The sequence below is a fragment of the Balaenoptera musculus genome, chromosome 10, assembly GCF_009873245.2.
Source record: "Balaenoptera musculus isolate JJ_BM4_2016_0621 chromosome 10, mBalMus1.pri.v3, whole genome shotgun sequence".
In the NCBI taxonomy this organism is placed as follows: domain Eukaryota; kingdom Metazoa; phylum Chordata; class Mammalia; order Artiodactyla; family Balaenopteridae; genus Balaenoptera; species Balaenoptera musculus.
The window spans coordinates 76,745,745-76,765,497 of NC_045794.1; the positions used below are offsets into that span (position 1 = coordinate 76,745,745).

At 34.9% G+C, this 19,753-nt stretch overlaps 1 protein-coding gene across 2 annotated transcripts in view; it reads right to left on the reverse strand.

Moving 5' to 3' along the window:
• Nucleotides 1–19,753, reverse strand: part of EEA1 (early endosome antigen 1) — a 135,926-nt gene that overhangs the window by 9,647 nt on the left and 106,526 nt on the right. For both annotated transcript variants that reach the window (XM_036865414.1, XM_036865415.1), the window contains 5 exons: nucleotides 18,195–18,334; nucleotides 15,204–15,534; nucleotides 14,005–14,106; nucleotides 11,939–12,133; nucleotides 5,385–5,567 (listed from right to left, as the gene is read on the reverse strand). In XM_036865414.1, coding sequence (XP_036721309.1) covers nucleotides 5,385–5,567; nucleotides 11,939–12,133; nucleotides 14,005–14,106; nucleotides 15,204–15,534; nucleotides 18,195–18,334 — 951 coding nt within the window. The remainder of the gene's footprint in view (nucleotides 1–5,384; nucleotides 5,568–11,938; nucleotides 12,134–14,004; nucleotides 14,107–15,203; nucleotides 15,535–18,194; nucleotides 18,335–19,753) is intronic.

The window sequence follows — 19,753 nt, forward strand, 5'->3', positions numbered from 1 at the left end:
TATGCATATATGTTTTGTAGGATCTATGATGGCCCTTGACATGCTAAAAGGTTTATTTAATACATAGAAAGGGGTTTTTGTCTTGGAGGAAAAAATGTATTTCATATCTGCCAACCTGATTAAGTGAACTAAAAGAGGAAAGTCAACCAGACATCTGAGGCTCTACTTCTAACAAGGCCATCACCCCCATCCTCTTAACTTCTCATCTATGTGGTAGAAGTAGCGCTGTCAGTTGACACAGTCCATAGTTACTAACTGTTCGAAGGCCCAAATATTTCAAGAAGCTGAAGCTGGGGGAAAGAGCAACTTTTTGACTCATTAGGTTTTGATTTGGAGGTGGATATGGTAACAGGTGGGGAATGGAAAATGGCAGGAACCTTGCCACTCTCAGCTGCTAAGGGAAATAACTCTAAGATGCTCTTCCACCATCTAGAAGAAGTTTATCTTTCTTATTCTGGAGATACAGTTTCTTTGAAAAAAAGGCAGAAGATACAATTCAGGAGGAATCACTGCTATCTAGGCTTGGCTATAGTAAGCATTTGATAAAGAATCGATGAAAACTAAATGAATAAATGAAAACCTTATTTAAAGGGCTTTACTTAAGCTTCCTGAAAGAGATTATTCCTTACAAATAACCCAGTTCAGAAGTCTTTTCTGATGTAAATCAAATTTCCATTTTCAATGGCTTCCACTAGAACACTAAGAACTGTAAGACTTCCTTTTTGGAAAAGACTTAAAGTCATCTAGTCCTTTACTAATCAAGCAGCTAAGCTTTAATTGAGTATACTACTAAGGTAGACAGGAGGATAAAAGATGGTCCTGGACTTAAAGAAGCTGACCATACAGCCTGGAAAACAGAACCAGGGTATAAAATGGAAGTTGTACAGGGTATTAGAGCATTTGCTATATGCCAAATGCACAGAAAAACGAGTGTGAGAGTTCTCTGTGGAATGTTTAAAGAAGGCTTTGTGGGCATGTGGGAACTGACCTAAGTATCACACAAGGTGAGAGTGATTTCAGAGAAAAAGAATAAAATTTGACAAAGCCTAGCCCATACTGTCTATAGCAATTGTAATTAGGTAACAGAGGTCCTGATCTAATGCTAAAGAATACCAACACTTGCTAGAGCCTAAAAGCAAGAATACCCCCAATCTCTGACCACAGAATTCCAAAATGCCCATGGTTTAAATAACAGCCTATAAAATTCTGAACTCACAAAATCCTAGTGACTAAATCTTTAAAGTCAAGTTCAAAATCTGCACTGTTTTCTGAGCCAAAACATGTTGTTCAACCTTGCCTCTGAATATTCATCTATGTCATTCAGCAGTATACTGCTGTTTCAAAATTTCCTTTTATCTTTCTTGCTTCAGACTATATTAGTTTCATCTGCTCAGCATCTTTTCCCTTGGAGAACTCCCTCTCCCATTAGATGGTTTACTGGGGCTATCTTTAACCCACCCACTGCCACTGGAATAAGCAAATCCCTGAGTAGATCAAGTACCAACCCTGATCCTGAATACCCCAATCACATTATAGTAATGTAGCAAAAAAAGATTTTCTGCACTGTTCTGTGGTAGCTATTGCTTTTTTGGTTTTTGGGGGGGGGGGGGTCTGTTCAACAATTTTTCCTTTTTCTTTCAAAATAAAACTTTAAAATTTTTAGTTATTTTTCTTGATGTCTGATGAAATGACATAAAGAACAGTACTAGGCTAAGAAGGTTTACATTTAATTCTAAACTTTTTATCCTAGAATTTTCACTTCACTGAGGGTGCAAAATTTACAGTTAAACACCACTTCTACCTTTCCTGGAAAACAAAGAATAGCACACAGCATAGCCAGTTTGAAATATCCAGTCAACAAATTTTAGTATTTCATAAATAATCCAGCAGATGGGGCTAAAGGCATAGATCAAGCCAGCCCGTCTTCCATTCTACTGGTGTCTTGGTGTACACCGTCAGCCCACAGATGGCAGCCTTGACTTAGGTGTCATGTTACAAGGTTCTGAACCTCTCCCTTTCTCTCTTATACATAAGGTCATATAATAATCACTGAAGCAAAAGAAAAAGAATGGCTGATCCCTTATTCTGGCCTATAAATATTATTTGAACTTTTCTAGGAATTTCTTTCTTTTTTTAAATATTAACTTAAGTAGTTCAGATACCTGTCATTTTGGAAGGATTAACTTCCAAATATCCTATTGTATAAAAAAATAAAATAGGATATTTTGTCAAATCCTATTTTATAAAAATTTGTCAACATCCTATTTTATTAAAAAAATTCAATATCCTATTTTATAAAAAAAATTCTAGTGAAATGATGGTAAAAGAATAAAGGGCTACTGGTCTTCCCCAGTGGCATAGTGGTTAAGAATCCACCTGCCAATGCAGAGGACATAGGTTCGAGCCCTGGTCCGGGAAGATCCCACATGCCGCAGAGCAACTAAGCCCGTGCACCACAACTACTGAGCCTGCGCTCTAGAGACTGAGGGCCACAAATGCTGAGCCCGTGTGCCACAACTACTGAAGCCCAAGTGCCTAGAGCCTGTGCTCCACAACAAGAGAGCCACCGCAATGAGAAGCCCGCGCATCGCAAGGAAGAGTAGCCCCCACTCACCGCAACTAGAGAAAAGCCTGCACGCAGCAACGAAGACCCAATGCAGCCAAATTAATTAATTAATTAAAAAAAAAAAAGAATAAAGGGCTATGAATCAGAAGAGCTGAGATCCAATCATCGTTCTGTTATTGTGCAAACACTAGGCCTGTCACTAACCAAGCAGGGCCTCAGTTTCATCTGCAAAAGGAAGCTTTGGAAGAGAGAGTCTATCCACGGCCTCTCAACAGTTGTTAAACTCCACAGCAGCCTTATCCCTCTGTCTTTCTCTTCTTGCCCATGTTTACATTTGAATTTTTCTTTCGTGTATAAAATTAGAACATGATGCAGCTTTAGGGCATAATAAAAATAATTGTTGGCTTAATGAAAAACATACTGATTTAAAAGATCTAAGTCTTATTACTGTGTTATGCTCTTGGGTAAATAATACATCCATATGAAGAAAAAACGTGATTTCTACAGAACTTCTACAATCAGTCATTAGGTTTCATCTTCTCTACCACCTCAATGTCCTTTGAATTCATGCACATTCTGCATCCTTACTACTACCAGCCCGAGCCGCCACCATTCGCACTTGGACTACCACAAAGTCTCCTATCTCATCCCAACGTTCAGCCATGTTCCCCTACAATCCATTCCTTCTCCTGCAGCCAGTTATTGGCCTAAAATACAAATCCGAGCAAATCCTTTCAGTGGTTCCCTCCTGCCTTTAGGATAAAGTCCAAACTCTTCCACAAACCCTCCCTGACTTTCAACAGTATTGTAAAGGAAAACTAATAATAATTTAAAGCTACTTAGAGAATATAGCAAGTTAAGATACTTTCTAAATGTCAGGTGGTATTTTTTTAAAAGAACTCTTGCTGGGAATAAAGACACAGACCTACTAGAGAATGGACTTGAGGATATGGGGAGGGGGTGGGGTGAGATGTGACAGGGTAAGAGAGTGTCATGGACATATATACACTACCAAATGTAAAATAGATAGCTAGTGGGAAGCAGCCGCATAGCACAGGGAGATCAGCTCGGTGCTTTGTGACCACCTAGAGGGGTGGGATGGGGAGGGTGGGAGGGAGGGAGATGCAAGAGGGAAGAGAAATGGGAACATATTGTATATGTATAACTGATTCACTTTGTTATAAAGCAGAAGCTAACACACTATTGTAAGGCAATTATACTTCAATAAAGATGTTTAAAAAAATAAAAAAATAAAAAATAAAAAATAAAAAATAAATGAAAAAAAAAAAAAGAACTCTTGCTAATTGTGAACTTTATATATATAAAATATCTACTGTTGGCCCTATGAAAATTCTTTTACCCAATCTCCTGTTTCTTTGTCAGATCATTAGTCACCACTGATTCCTTCACTTCCTTGCACCCTGTACATTATTCAGCCCTTTTGTTTCATATTCTCTCTCCCATTAATCTCTTCTGTTCCATCCTCTTTAACTCCAGTTCTAATCAGCTCACAGCTAGATTACTGGAGTTTATGGAGGAAGGAAGGGAGATAGCCTCTTAACTAATCTCCCCAGCACTAGTTTACGCCAGATCCAAACCAAGCTGCTATCTATAAACCAGTTCCAGGTTGTTGCCTAAAATATATCTTCTTCATTTTATTCCTCTGCTTAGACTCTTCATCCCCCCCCTCCCCCACCCACCGCCAACCCAATATAAAGTCCAGTCAGTCGTCCTTGCTAGGCATCTAAGATACCTCACAGTTTGCTCCCAACCTTTTTAACTTTAACTTCCAAACACAAACCAGCACTCTAGCAAGACAATTATGGTGACTGCCTCCTGGCTTTGCTGGTTCCCACTGCTGCACCTTTTCTCACATGTGCCCCTAAGGGAACTGATCTTTCTCAGGACTCTCTGTGTATTCAAATTCTTATATCCTTCAGGACCTGGTCAAGTCCTACCTCCTTCATAAAGCCTTCCCTATAGCAGCCTATGAATAAAGTATAGACATAGTATATTTATGTATATTATATATAAAAATATTCTGTGATTTTCAACAGAATTTTTCAATAAGGCATTTTAAATTAAGTAAAGAAACAAAAATCCAAACATAGGAAAGAATCAAAAAGCATACTATTTCACTATGACAAAAAAGAGAAATGGCTAACTCTTCTGTGAGAGAATACAAATGTTCCATTTCCCTTAGAGAACTGATACCTTAATGCTACATAAAAATTGTTTACCCTTTTTCCATTGTCTTCATTTTAGTAAAAATGATAACTTTAATCAAACAGTATTGCCAAGGACAAAATATCCATATATGTTTAGATAATTAAGGTTAAGTTTACTTTGAGCTATAATCTCCTAATTTTAATCATTATGCATTCCAGTAGTCCTGGGAAGTTGACTAATATATAAAACTAAAGTTAATATTGCTTGACAAGCAACAGTAAAATTGCTTGCATTTTCACAAGTGGTTTACATTTAAAACTCCTTAGATTTTTTAACAGCAGTCTGTTTTAAGAGTTATTTTTTTTACATAAAGGCAGCAAAGTCCTTAGATAAGCCAATGTAGCAATTAACAATTTCCAAATTATTTCTATTAAAGATGTTATTCTTAAATGCCTATATTTACATATATATTTTGTTATATAAAACAATTTAAAAAGCATGTTTCTCCAAATATAATAATTCAATAGAAAACAAGCATGATATTCCATAAACACTAACATTCCCATGCCCATTTGGGTTCAAATCAATCATTTAATGAATGTCTATAAACAACTTATTGGTTTTTATGATATAATATAGTTCACTATACCTTAAGATCTTGCCTTGTGGCAAGAAGTTCAGATTCCTTCCCATAGAAATCAGACTGAAGCTGTTTTAGACTTTCCTGACTTTTTTCATAGGTATTTTGTAACACTGATATTTTCTGTTTCTCTGCTGCAAGTTCCTGTGCTGCTTGTGTTGACTGCTGCTGTAGTTTATTCTCAAGTTCTGTCTGAAACATACAATAGTTATTTAAAACAGTATGCATACCAAAAACCAGTTACAAATATAGAATGAAATCCACACAACTAAGATTCCTAAGAACAAACTGAATTGTAGTTATGCCCTAAAATTTTACTTTAATAAAGTGTAACTTACCTTATAGTTACAAAATTAAAGAATTACAAAATTCAACAAGTCCCAATTTAAACGACAAAAAATGAAAAAGCAATTAAATAAAGAAAAAAAAATTTCACTGAGAATTCCCAAGTACCAAGGTCTCAGGAGACTGAAAGTAACAACTACATTCTGATGGAAGATACAGTGCTGTATGCTTTAAAAGATGATATAATTTAAGGTTGAACTATGGGAAATTTCTACATGAAATAATTAAAAAGCCATTACTAAGTTGAAGTATATTGTTTCTACTCCTTGAAATTCAAGAATAACTTAAGAAATTTCTACAGGTCATCTTTATTAACATCAAAGCAGAAAAAGAGAAGAAAATGTTGCAAAGGTACAACTCCTCTAAACTCTAAACCTTCAGTCTTTAAGAAGATTCAGGAGATATGCACAAATTATGACATAAATAAAATATATGTAAGCATAGCATGAAAAGAAGCACTTGGCTTTTAAAATAAATACACTTCAATGAAACTGCTGTTGAAGTCATCAGCGACCCCCTTGTTCCAAAATACAATATTCATGTCCTTGTCCACATCTTACTGACATCCCAGCAGTCCTTCAAACAGTTGATGATGCCCCCTCCTAGAAACATTCTTCAACCTGGTTTCAAGGACATCTTGTGTTTTAGATTCTCCTCCTACCTCACTGGTCATTCCATCTTAAAATCTTTTACTAGCTCCTCCTCTTTTGTTTGATCTCTCAATACTGTATGACCCCAGGGTTCAGTCTCTAGCCCTCTTTTATTCTATATACAGTCTCTATTTAGAAGATCCCAACTAGACTCATTTTTATTAAGAATATAGATATAAAGTACTGTAGTTTACAGCTAGGCCTTGAAATATCTTTTTAGGATCTGTTAGGAATAAGATTGATATTGTATTGTGTGTAACCTGCACAATGTGGAAAGCAGATATATCTGTGCAAAATCTTTGCCTCTGTGCTGTCAGTGTGATGTGCTTTCTGCATGGTTATATACTACTAGTGATTTTATCAAAACTTCTAAAACTTAAATTACATGGTAAAAGGTCTGTAAGAGGCTGCATAAATGTTAGTTGGCACATAAAGACAATTGTAGAAGTTGAAGACATGATTGCTATATTTCAATGTTTATTCCCACTCAACATATTGCCTTCTAAGCTTTCTTTTTTTGTTCAAAGCATGATCTTAAAGATATGTTTAAGTTAATGGATGTAATGCAGGGTTCCTACACTGTATTGGCGCATGTTGGTGGCCCTCTGTGCCCTAGATATATGCACACAGGGTGCAAGTAAAAAGCTACAGAGTGAAAGTTGGTTTGGATCCTCTTCATTTCATTTGTTTAGCTTTTCTGTTATTTTTCTCTACTTACAGGTATTCCTGTGAATAAATCCTTGTTAAGTTAAAAAATATATATTTTTTAAAATATTGTTTATTTACAATTGACTCCTGAATTTATGTCTCTAGCTCCAACCTCTCTGCCTGAACTCTGGGCTCATTATATCCAAGTACTTCCCTGACATCTTCACTTGAGTGATTGACAGATACCTATCTCAAGTAGAAATCTTGATTCCTGACAGCAACCCTGCTCCTCAAAAACATGCTACTTCCCCCAATAAATATGGCCATCTATCCAATGGCCATCTATCCACTTGCACAAGCCACAAACCTAGAATTATTCTAGACTCCTCCTTCCATCATCTCTCACCATCTAACCTATCAGCAAGTCCTGATGACTCAGCTTACAAAAGATATTCCCAAATCATCCACTGCTAACACTTTAGTTTACGCCATCATCTTGTACTTTCTAGACTGCAGTAGTTTTTCAATGCCTTTCCTGCTTGCTCCTTTATGTCCCTTTAGTCAGATCCCACCGTTCTCTGCTCAAAATCTCCTTATCGATTCTAATTATCCTTTGAACAAAATACATCATTCTCTGTTATCTTATAATCTTCAACTTTGTATGTTTATGCTTTTACCCCTGTCTACTTCTCTGAGCTCATCTCATATTACTCTTCCTCTCTCCACTATACTTAACCTATACTGGTCTCCGTTTTTAGAAAATACCAAGCTTGTTCTAGCCTTAAGATCTTTGCACTAGTTGTCCCACCCCGACCACTACATGGATAGCTCTTGTATTTCATGTATCAGCTCAAATCTCCTCAGAGGGGCTTCTTTGATCACCCAACCTTTTAGTAGGACTCTGTCCCATCACTGTCTTTCACATCACCCTGTTTAAGTTTCTTCCCCCCAAGAAAGTTTAAGTCCATGAGAATAGGTTCCCCGTCTGTTCACAGCTACACCTCCAACACCTAGAACTGTGCCCATGGCACAGAAGAGGTGCCTAGTAATATTTCTTGAATGAATGAATGACAAATAGATGGGAGGTGGACAAACAAAGCCCAGGACATCCATTAAGAGACTTTTATAGTAGTCCACATAAGAGAAAAAAATAGCCTGGACTAAGACTGTGGCAGTTGGGAAATAAGAAAAGGGGATAGATTCAAGAGAGCTAGGAGGCAGATTGCCAGGAGGTAGTGCTAACTACCTATGGAGGAAAGGGGGTTCATCACCCCACACATTATCTGATAACATCCCACATTACCTCCAATTTAGAGTCTTCACGACGAAGAATTCCTGGACATTGTTTTTCGTGTTGAAGACTACACTGCGTTTTTGGGGTTTTTTTTTGGTAGAATACTACTTCTTTTCTTTAACATTTTCCCTCCCACAAATCTAGTTTTCTTTCTCTTCAATCACCTTTATGGCTCAAATAAGCCCTCTACAAAGTCTCAACACTGATCATAATTGCCCTCTGGGTTCATATTTGGGCCTTCATTTTACTTACTCTAAATGACAGGCTCATTCATTCATTCATTTTTTAAAAAATCATTGATAGCTTATTTGTTAGAAAACACAGTTCTCTGACTTTGAGGAATTCAAATCTATTAGTGGGTAAGTTAAATAAAAGAAAATTTAAAAAAATAAAAAGATCAATGTAACAGCTTGATAATGGGTTTAACAGAAGTAAACCCAAAGTTCCAAAGGAGAATATACGAGGGTCAGTCATTTACAATTTATCCTTCACAAGCTTATCAGTTTTTGCTCTAAAACAGGTCTGACTACATTTCTCCCTTCTAAAGATTTTTACCTTTAGTCTTCCAATATTAAAAATTTAAAGTGGAAACAACTATACAACATCTACTGTGATCTGACTTCATCCAATTCTGTAGCCTTATCTCCCGTCACTTCTCCACTTACGAGGTATTCCAATAGCAAATTTTCTATAATGACATTTTTTTAAGTTTCGCAAACTTTGCTGATATTGTTTCCTCTCCTTTGAAATATCTAATTTCCTCTTTTTTTTAACCTTTCAAAATTAGGATAGTCTTCAAAGACACAGTTCAAATGCTAGCTCCTCTAGAAAGCCAGTCAAAATTTCCATTAAGTTCTAATTTTTCTCATTCTCCTTCTTACTACAGTTTTCTTTTTCCTTACATACCTGATTCATTAAATTATAGGCTACTTGAGAATAGGGGCCATTTCCTATTCATTCTGTATTCCCACATTAGGTTTCAAATAAGGTTGGTACAGGAACTGATGACTTATATAGCCTTGCTGGATCCTTTATCTGTGACTCCCAAACAATCACAATCACATTTTAAAAATGTATGTATATGTGTGTTTCATATAGATAGATATAGATATATATGGGGGGTGTGTGTGTGTGTGTACACATACATATCTATACCCATTTAAACTTTATCCTTGTTTTCCTATTTCACTGTGGCCCAGTGAAAAGTTTCCAGAGACCATCACTGTATGGTTTACCATGCACAATGACACTCTTAGATCATAGTTTGCTACACTTATATATAATATCCAACAACTATTTTGCTTCCCCATGGCACTGGGCACACACAGTACTAGGTACTTTAAATACATTATTGCAATCTTTTTTTTTTAATAGATCTTTTTTTTTTTTTTTTTTGTAAATTAATTATTCTATGGCATTTTTTTTTCCTTTATTTATTTATTTATTTATTTATTTTTGGTTGTGTTGGGTCTTCGTCTCTGTGCGAGGGCTTTCTCTAGTTGCGGCAAGTGGGGGCTACTCTTCATCGCGGTGCGCGGGCCTCTCACTATCGTGGCCTCTCTTGTTGCGGGGCACAGGCTCCAGACGCGCAGGCTCAGCAATTGTGGCTCACGGGCCTAGTTGGTCCGCGGCATGTGGGATCTTCCCAGACCAGGGCTCGAACCTGTGTCCCCTGCATTGGCAGGCAGATTCTCAACCACTGCGCCACCAGGGAAGCCCCTTTAATAGATCTTAATTGAAGTATAATTGCTTCAAATTATCTCAACCTTTACAACTCTATGACCCTATTTTATTTAGCTCAGAAAGATGTATCACTTTCCTGTGACCATAAACCTAATGTATGTCACACAGAATTTAAATTCAAATTTGCCTGGCTCTAAAATTTATCTTCTTTCCATGATAGTACACTGCTCCTCAATAAAACCAAACAATTCTTGCCTTTCAGTGATTCTCTAGGTACTCCAAATTCCAAGTCAAATTTATAGAGACTGGCTATCCACCCAACACTCCCCCAAAATGCTGTCCTCCCCAAGGTTAAAGGTGTTCCTTCTTCTAGCATTCATACACTGACACAAGTGAACTACTGCTATGAATGTTTGTGACACCCCCCCCCCAAATTCATGTTGAAGCCTAGATCAAATGTGATGGTATTTGGATGTGGAGTCTTTGGGAGGTCATTAGGTCATGAGGGTGGAGCCCTCGTGAATGGGATTAGTGCCCTTATAAGAAGAAACACAAGAGATAATCTCTCTCAGTCATATAAGGATACAGCAAGAAGACAGCTGTCTGCAAGCCAGAAAGTGGGCCCTCACCAGACACTCAATATGCCAGTGCCTTTATCTTAAACTTCCCAGCCTGCAGAACTGTGAGAAATAAATGCTTATTTTTTAAACCACCTAGTCTATGGTATTTTTGTTATAACAGTCCCAAGTAAGACAACTACCAATAAGAACATTTCCTCTGAATCTCAAAATCCTTAAGGTGTCAGCTAGTAAAGCCATGCAAAGTACAGGCAATATATATTAATCATAAATCTGGAAGAAATCTTATTATAACTAATAATTTAATAAAAAAGAAAATGTGCTAAAAATAGTTGTTGGGTTTTTTTTTAATTTACTAAGTCATGATGTTATAAAAATGAAGATCTAAGGAAAACTTGAATGTGAGGCTAATAGATTTTGGGAAAAAATGACCTCAAGATATCAAATCATAGAACAAAATACATACTATGATAATTATATCCTGATGTATGATTATATATAACACACACAAAAAAAGGATAGACAAATTTGTCTACTCTTGTTTGTGTTATTAGAAAATTACTCTTTTGTAAAATGGCCATAATAATAGTTATAAAAATAGTGGTCAACATAAAATATGTATTTGTGGGGTTAATTTTTTTTCTCTAGTAATGTGACAAGCCAACTATTAATAACATGACATATTTTGTTTGTTTTACATACTAGGGATCTTATATCTTTCTTCTCCATGAACTAATTAATATGCACACACCAACAGTGGGGAAAACCTCATTTTGTTCAAATATTAAGTTCAATCCACTTTTATCAAGTCTTAGTCTGGACAAGTATTAAAACTTACTTAAGGATGAAGAACGGATGCTTAATAATAAATCAGGATAGGTTTGGAAATGGAAACCATTATGATATAACTTAAAAAACCAAACAATTATAACTATATGAAACCTATACTACTGAATATTTAAATATATCTCAATTTGTGATTTTTGTTCTTGATTATATTCCCTTAATGATGATAATTTATTTTTAAATTCCTTTAAAATTTTCTAATACACTAGAAATGTATAAATTATTCTCTTAACATAGTTAGTTATATGTTATTTTACAAAAAGCTAGTTTTATGCCTATCAGACAAATGATTAGTGCTAGAACTTCAAATAAGAATTATCTAACAACATGGTTATAGTGAATGGAAATCCAGACATAGATATTTAGTCATATAATTAAGTGCATTTATACATTTAACTTAGAAAAAAATTTGAGCATATGTAAAATTTTCTTTGTTGTAACTCATCTGTGTTACTATCATACTGTTATTTTAACTGCAAAGTTTTTCTTCCCATAAAAAGTAAACAAATATATCACTACCTTCTGTGAAACAGCAATTTTAACCTCTCCTTGGAGTGCTTCAATTTGCTTTTTCTTCTGTTCAGTCAATTGCTTTAGCTCATTTATGTTACTCTGAAGTTGTTGTTCTTCTTTTTCCTTTTGTGTTAAACTATTCTGGGCCTGTATGACTTGTCCCTGCATTGAACTGAGCTCCAGCTTCAGCTGATGAGAAGTCTAAAAGAAAATAAAACCTGCTTAGCATTCATTTATCCATGCAACACACATTTATTGAGTACCTATTCATGCCAAGCACTACTCTAAGGAGAAACTACTGAGTCTATTGGCCACAAATAATCAGTAGTAAACCCAAAAGAAAAATCCCTACCCTCATGGAGCTTTCATAACTGACAATATTCACTACTGGATGACATGCTGGATTAATCTTCAATATTTGTTTAATCTTCCCTTCCTTTTTAACTTATAATTATACATTTGGATAGAGCTTGCAAATGGACTAGATTAATATTCCCTTATATCATAGAAAAAGGGAAAATCAACATCGATCTTTAGATTGCTGAAATGTCTACTGTTTTGAATATTCTCAAAATGCTAACTGCATTCCCTGACGGTCCAGTGGTTAGGACTCGGTGCTTTCACCGCCAGGCCTGGGTTCGACCCCTGGTCGGGGAACTAAGATCCCTGCAAGCAGCACAGTGGGGCCAAAAACAATAAAATAAATATTTTTTTTAAAAAAATGCTAAATGAGCCTGTTGGCCACAGTGAATCAGAAAGGATAGCTTCATATTAACTGTGATAAAACCAAAATAATTTTTGGCAAATATGTTTAGTATCTGTCTGATAACACTAAACTATACCACACAATAGTTTCCTCATTTAGAGATTTGAGGCATATTTTGCTACCACCTTATTTTAACAATCTACTAGGACATATTTCTGTTCAAAATTAGATATCATATAGAAGTCACACTGAGGTTCCTCTGTGGCCAAGGTGAACTACACTACCTCTCACCCTTCCAGCCAAAGTCATGTTTTCATATTTTATGCATATTTCATTAAGAACCTAATTTGAGCATCTGACCATTCAAAGTTACTTTTGAAAAAGTTTCAGTGCTATATATGGATGCTTCAGCTTATCTCCAATACAAAGGGAAATATTTTTGTGCAAAACAGGAGTCAGGTAGTGTTAATAATGATGATTATGTTATGATAACCAATGATAAATAGCTAACATTTGACCATTTATTTTGTTACAGTTGGTATTCTGAGCACTTTGAAATATATTAACCCATTTATTTCTCGCAATAATCCTATGACACAGATTCTACTATTAGCCCCATTTTACTGCCGAGGAAACTGGAGCACAGAGAGATCAAGTCATCTGCCTAAGACAAGGCAAGACAGCATAGCTAATAATTGGCAGTCAGGATATAAATTTGCACAATCTGGATTCACAGCTTGGGCATTAACCCTCCATAATTTTGCCACTTACATGGCTGGCATATAAAGCACAGGTGTCTTCTTTCAATCAACAACCAGAACACAATCACACTAAAGACTTGTCAGGACTATGTTTTGCTGCTTTATCAAATCTGATCTCTAGAAAACTACATGCCTGGACTCTAGCTGCTAGAGGTATGTCTTCAGAGAATAACAATATATATTATACCCATTTATTTACTCATTTGCTTGTTTGTTTTGATGGAGAACAATAGAAGCATTAACCATAGAAAAATGGTTGTTATACAACCATTATCAAATATGCCATTAATATAAATGTCCATGAAATAAAGAGCCCTTAAAATGTCATTTCTATGGAAAATCTATTGACTTTTTTTATCCATAGTAATGTACCTTAATCTAGATTATCTAATTATAACTCTATAGTTAGTTGACTCAATTTTCTACCTTTATTAATTATAATCCTTTATTTTGGGCCTTTTATTAAACTAGCTTAAATCTTTTTAGTAGTAGGTAGAACACAAATGAAAAAACCTTCTTTTGACTTAAGTATTGTGAAAATATTTTGAAAATATAAAGACCTTATTATGCTTTACATATTTTTTGTTATAGAAAAAAAATCTTACCTCCTTCTCTTTTTCAAGTGACTTTTTCAGTTCATTCTGTTCCTTATGTGTGCTTTCTGTCTGTGCTTGAAGTTGTTGCTTTAATTCTTTGCACGTTTTCTCCTAAAAAAATGGAAACTACATTATGCAGAAAATATCTGTAGTGAATTTAAGAATTTTGGTTTACAATCTCAGTAAGATCCACACAAGGAAATAAACCAGAATCACTGATGATTTAAGATGGGACAAAATCATCCATTTCAATTAAAAAAACAGGCAAATATTATAGCAGTAAATGGGGAGGGAGAGGAAAAGGCTAAGAGTTTCTATTATCAACCCATAGTCACAATAAATACTTTAGATAATATTTAGACAAGATTTTAGAATACTTTGGAAACCACATTTTTATGTCACAGAATTAATTAATTAACTTATACTATTTTAAAAGTAGAATAATGGGCTTCAGAAAATGGAAGCAAATTTTTTTTAAGTATTGAAACAACAAATAAAAATAATCACATATAACTTAAGAGGGAAGATGTACAGATAGATGTTTCCTCCAAACAGAAAGGAACATAAAAGTAACATACGATAATCATGTTTTTTATGCTACTCAACACTTTCACTGACCTTCATATTGAGAACAAAAGAATTTTACTTTTGCTATTATTCTGTGTTATTCTGGGTTAAAATATTTCTGAGAATACATTCCTCTTTACGCATTTCCTGAGACTCAGATTTTTTTTCTCTATAGTTTAAATATTTTTTACAGTATCTCTAAGACATGGTATTATCTAGAGTTTTAGAAAATTGAATAAAGAAAGTTTATAGCACCACAGTTAAAAGTCATTAAGATCTTTCTGGTCTTCTTTCTTCTTTTTTTTTTTACAGTCAAGTGAAAAACATTTCAACTAGTAGCTATATTCTCTGTGGAAGTGCCTCTGAGGACAAACATGCTGCAGTCCTTCCCAAATCTAGCACCAGACCCAGAATAGAGAAAGACTATATACTCAACTGAAAATTTTCTGGGCCATTGGAAAATTACACACACAAACACCAATATCTTTTTCTCAGGTTAAGTAATCCCAATTCCTTTCCTCTAAGAACACTTAAAATCACTTAAATGCAAGGTGAAAAGTCAACAGTGAATTAAGCAGAAAAGTCACTACATTTTAAATAAAAATCACTTCTACCTAAGAAAGTAAACATAAACAACTAACCAAATCTAATACAGCAGCTTTTCCTTTCTGATTTTCCTTTTCAAATTCACTTTTGGAGTTCTTCAAAGAATCAGAAACTTTTGATAATTTCTCTTTTGCTGCAGAAAGCTCTGCTACTAGAGTTTCTTTCTCCATCTTCACTTTTTGTAGTTCTGTTACTGCCGTGTGAATTTTGTTATTCAATTCCTTGTGCTGCATCTTTGCATCTTGACTTAAATTTTCAATTTCTTGTTTAAGGACTTTTTTTTCTTCTTCTTGCTTGGTAAGCATTTGCTTAATATTTTCAAGCGCTTCAGATTTCTTCTGTAGATCCAACTTTGTATTGGATACTCTAAATATTTAAGAAACAATTTCTTTAATAATGCATAATTTACCATTCAAATTAATAAATTATTTAGTTTTGAAACTTTCTTGTGTAGTTAAGAAGTAAAAATAATAATTTAATGTCGTAAAACCACACAACCGAAAAATGCCTTAGAACATCTGATCCAATCATTTAACAGATGAAGATGATTTTCCTCAAGTCAAATAAATTAGTGGTAAAGCCAAGACCATCTAAGCCCATGACTTAATCCAGTCTTGCTGACCACAATGTATCCCCAAATAAATCTGTGCATATAGCAAACCCTCTAGTCTATGACAGCCAGAAATGTTTTCCCATGTACCCTAAAGAACCTATTTATTATGTTAGCCCCCATGCACAGAGAACTCTGCCTCTTTCCTTGAAAAACTAAAACACATTATGTGTTTGCCAGGTCCTAAACTTCAAAACACATAAGGTAACCAGGAAAAATAAAGTTAAAAAATAGAAGAAATATTTCATTTCAAACATGAAGGAAAGACAAAAGATTTACTTTAATCCTAGAGCCTAGCAGATTATATAAAAGATTTGTTATCATTTGTCCTTTAATATAAGTTTTCTACACCAGAATGAATTAAAAAGTTACAAGAACCTGAAACTAGCACGATACTGTAAATCAACTATACTTCAATTTTTTAAAACAGGAAAAAAAAAAGTTATAAGAATGAGGAAATGAAAATATTGTTTTAAGAAAGTTAAACTAAAGACTTTGCTTTCATAAAATGAATAAAATTATGCATATTACATATCAAAAGAAAAGAACACATTAAAGATCAACCATTTTTTAAAGTGAAAATGAAACTAGGTGCAAAGTAATATTTCTAGAATGCATACTATTTCCAATGTACTTTACTATCAATGTATTTTATTATAAATTCAACAATATGTTAAAGAGAGGTTATTAAAAAATGTACCAGCCACATAATTGAAGTTGGGTATTAATACAATACCAGAACTGCATCTATACCTTGAAGTTTTCTAACTTTTAGTCCCAGAAACTTACTTTTACTTTCAAAAAAGTAGCTAGAACATATGAAGGTACATTCACAGGATCCTGTACCTCATGGGTTTTTAAAGGTCTAAATAGAAAAGTCATTGTACTAATATTACTTTACCATTTAATATAGTTAAAATCCCTGTCAAGCAACCCTAAAATTGGGACTTGATATATTTACTATGTTACTTAACTTTCCCATAAGTAATTATTATAAAATCATAAGACTATGTGAATCGAAGAAGGCAAACAGAAATAAAGGCTTTCATAGTGACTGTAAAACTTAGTTTATTTTTTAAAAAGTCACTTAAGGAAGTAATAAATAAATCCACAATCTGGGAAACCTTAACACCCCTTTCTCAGAAACTGACAGAAATGACCAGAGAAAAAAATTGGCAAGGATATAGAAGATTAGAACAACATTATCAACCACCTTAACCTAACTGATATTTATAGAACACTTTACCCAAAAACACATATATGTGCACATGGAAACTTAACCAAGATAAACCATACACTGTGCCCTAAATGAAAATTTGAAATGTCTGAATTTTACTGAGTATGTTCTCTGACCAAAATGGAATTAGAAACGAATAACAGTAAGATATCTAGAAGAGTCCTAAATATTTGAAAAGTAAACAATATACTCCTAAGTAACCTGTAAATCAAAGAAATCACAAACGATATTTGAAAATACATTAAACTGCAGAGTAATGAAAATACATTATAAGATGGAATTTGGAGGGAAAGAGTTGCATGCAGAGTGAAGGTGGCCCTTGAGAAAGGGGAGCCCTGTACCCTGTTATTTGGGCTGAGTCCTATGACAAGGGGTGAGGTTTAGTCAAACCTCAGATGTGTTTACCCAGCCCTTCTCTCTTAGGTAGTACTCTAGAAATGCAGGACCCCACATAAGAAATGTTTGCATAAAGTATAAAGGCAAAAATTTTAAAAACCTTAGTAGAAATGGAAAGAACCACTGGGCCCACAGGGGGCCTTGGGAAAGAGAACAAGAACCAACTCAAAGGTCATCTTCACAGATACATGACTGGGTTCCAGAGGTGACAAATCACTCAGTGGCTAATACAAAGGATCAGATGTACTCCCCAAATACCTAGGCACTGGAAACGACAATGTTAAGAGAAGAATGCCACTTGAGGCACAAAATGCATCTGTATATCCTCAAGTTCACAATGTCAGGACCCAATTTACTAGATGTGAGAACAAAAACGTTTTGTCATCACTCCCAAAAAAAGGATGAAACCATGAAGGCATAAAACAATTTAACTATCATCAACTTTGATGGGTTTTATTTCATTTCCCTGAAAGGTACTGAATACCTTTCCCAGGCTCTCAGCTTCCATCTTTACTACTGAGAGTCAAAAACCCTCACCATCCTGACACAGATCCAGTCTGCCAACTCAGTCAGAGTGCTGTACTTGGCCTTTGAAGACAAAGTCTACTGAAATGTGACTGGTCACAAGCCCTCCTATTTAACCATATTGTGATGGCTTTATTTTTCATTCACATTAATATCAGTACTTTATAGAATCAAATAAATCTTTAAGCACTGTGATAGCAAAATTGAAATCTTATGAAACTTAGTTTATAATCCTCTCCCTTAAGTAGTTTAGCTTACGTTTCTTTCTCCTTTTCAAGTTGTTTACTCAATTCTGTGGCTCTAAGCTCTAAATCTGTGTTCAGCTGTCTTTGCTCTTGTAGATCCTGCAAAGCTTGCTCCTTGCTTGCTTTAACTTCAAGAGTATCAGCTTCTAGTTTCTATGGCAGAAATATAATATAAAACCATTTTAATGTCAATGATTATCTATTAAACATTATAACATTTATTTACACTCAAATTGGTGTTGACATAACACACAAAAATAACCAAAAATATTTATGTTATAATAAAAAACACATTCTGAAGCCATCACTGAATAAAGAAGCCATTTATCTTGGAATCTTTCAGAAGACCTAGCAGCTGGCTTTATATATGAGAGGCAGTCACTAAGTTTTTACTTTTTAAAATGAACTCTGAATAAGAGAATAAATTTAATTATATTTATTACTTGAGTAAAAGTTATTAACTCAAGTATGAAAAAACTAAGTAACAGGTTCACACATGGGCCCACTTAAAATATATAATCCTGGGACTTCCCTGGTAGAGCAGCGGTTAAGAATCTGCCTGCCAATGCAGGGGACAAGGGTTCAAGCCTTGGTCTGGGAAGATCCCACATGCCACAGAGCAACTAAGCCCATGCACTACAACTACGAAGCCTGTGCTCTAGAGCCCACGAGCTACAACTACTGAGCCCGCACACCTAGAGCCCGTGCTCTGCAATAAGAGAAGCCACCACAATGAAAAAGCACACGCACAGCAACGAAGAGTAGCCCCCGCTCGCCACAACTAAAGAAAGCCCACGCACAGCAACGAAGACCCAATGCAGCCAAAAATAAGTAAATTTATTTTAAAATAAATAGATAAATAAAATATATAATCCTTTATATTCAGTTAACAACACTGATGTTATATAATTATAAATATTCAAAACTAAAATGGAGTTGTCACGTCATCCTTCTCATTAACACCTATTGACCCTAAATATAAAGCCAATTAAACTTCTGATTTTGCTTCTTTAATCTCTTGGTCTAGAGATTATTATTCTTCACACTGTGGTTTCTATCTCATACATATACATATAACTGTATGTATTTTTACAAATTTATAAAATCAAATTGTTAAATATATAGTTTGAACGTCTATAAGCAATGCTTTTCTTGTATAGTTGTAAAAATTTTGCATACTATTTTATAAGCCAATTTAGGTACCTGTGGCTCTTACTCAACACTTACACTGGATATTCGATGTAACTATGTTAATTCTATTAACTACATATATACACAAACACACACATATATATATAAAACAGGTGGAATACTTCCTAAAATAATAATTACAAAATGTTAAATATCCGATATTGTCATAGATCACAATAGACACTAGTGGTTCTAAATATCTTTTCTTTGGGGGGGGTGGGGGGGGCACACCACGAGGCATGCGGGATCTTAGTTCCTTGACCAGGGATCAAACCCGTACCCGCCCTGCAGTGGAAGCGTGGAGTCTTAACCACTGGACCACCAGAGAAGTCCCTAAATAACTATTTTTAAAAGATACTCAAATAGAATTCTCATTAGATG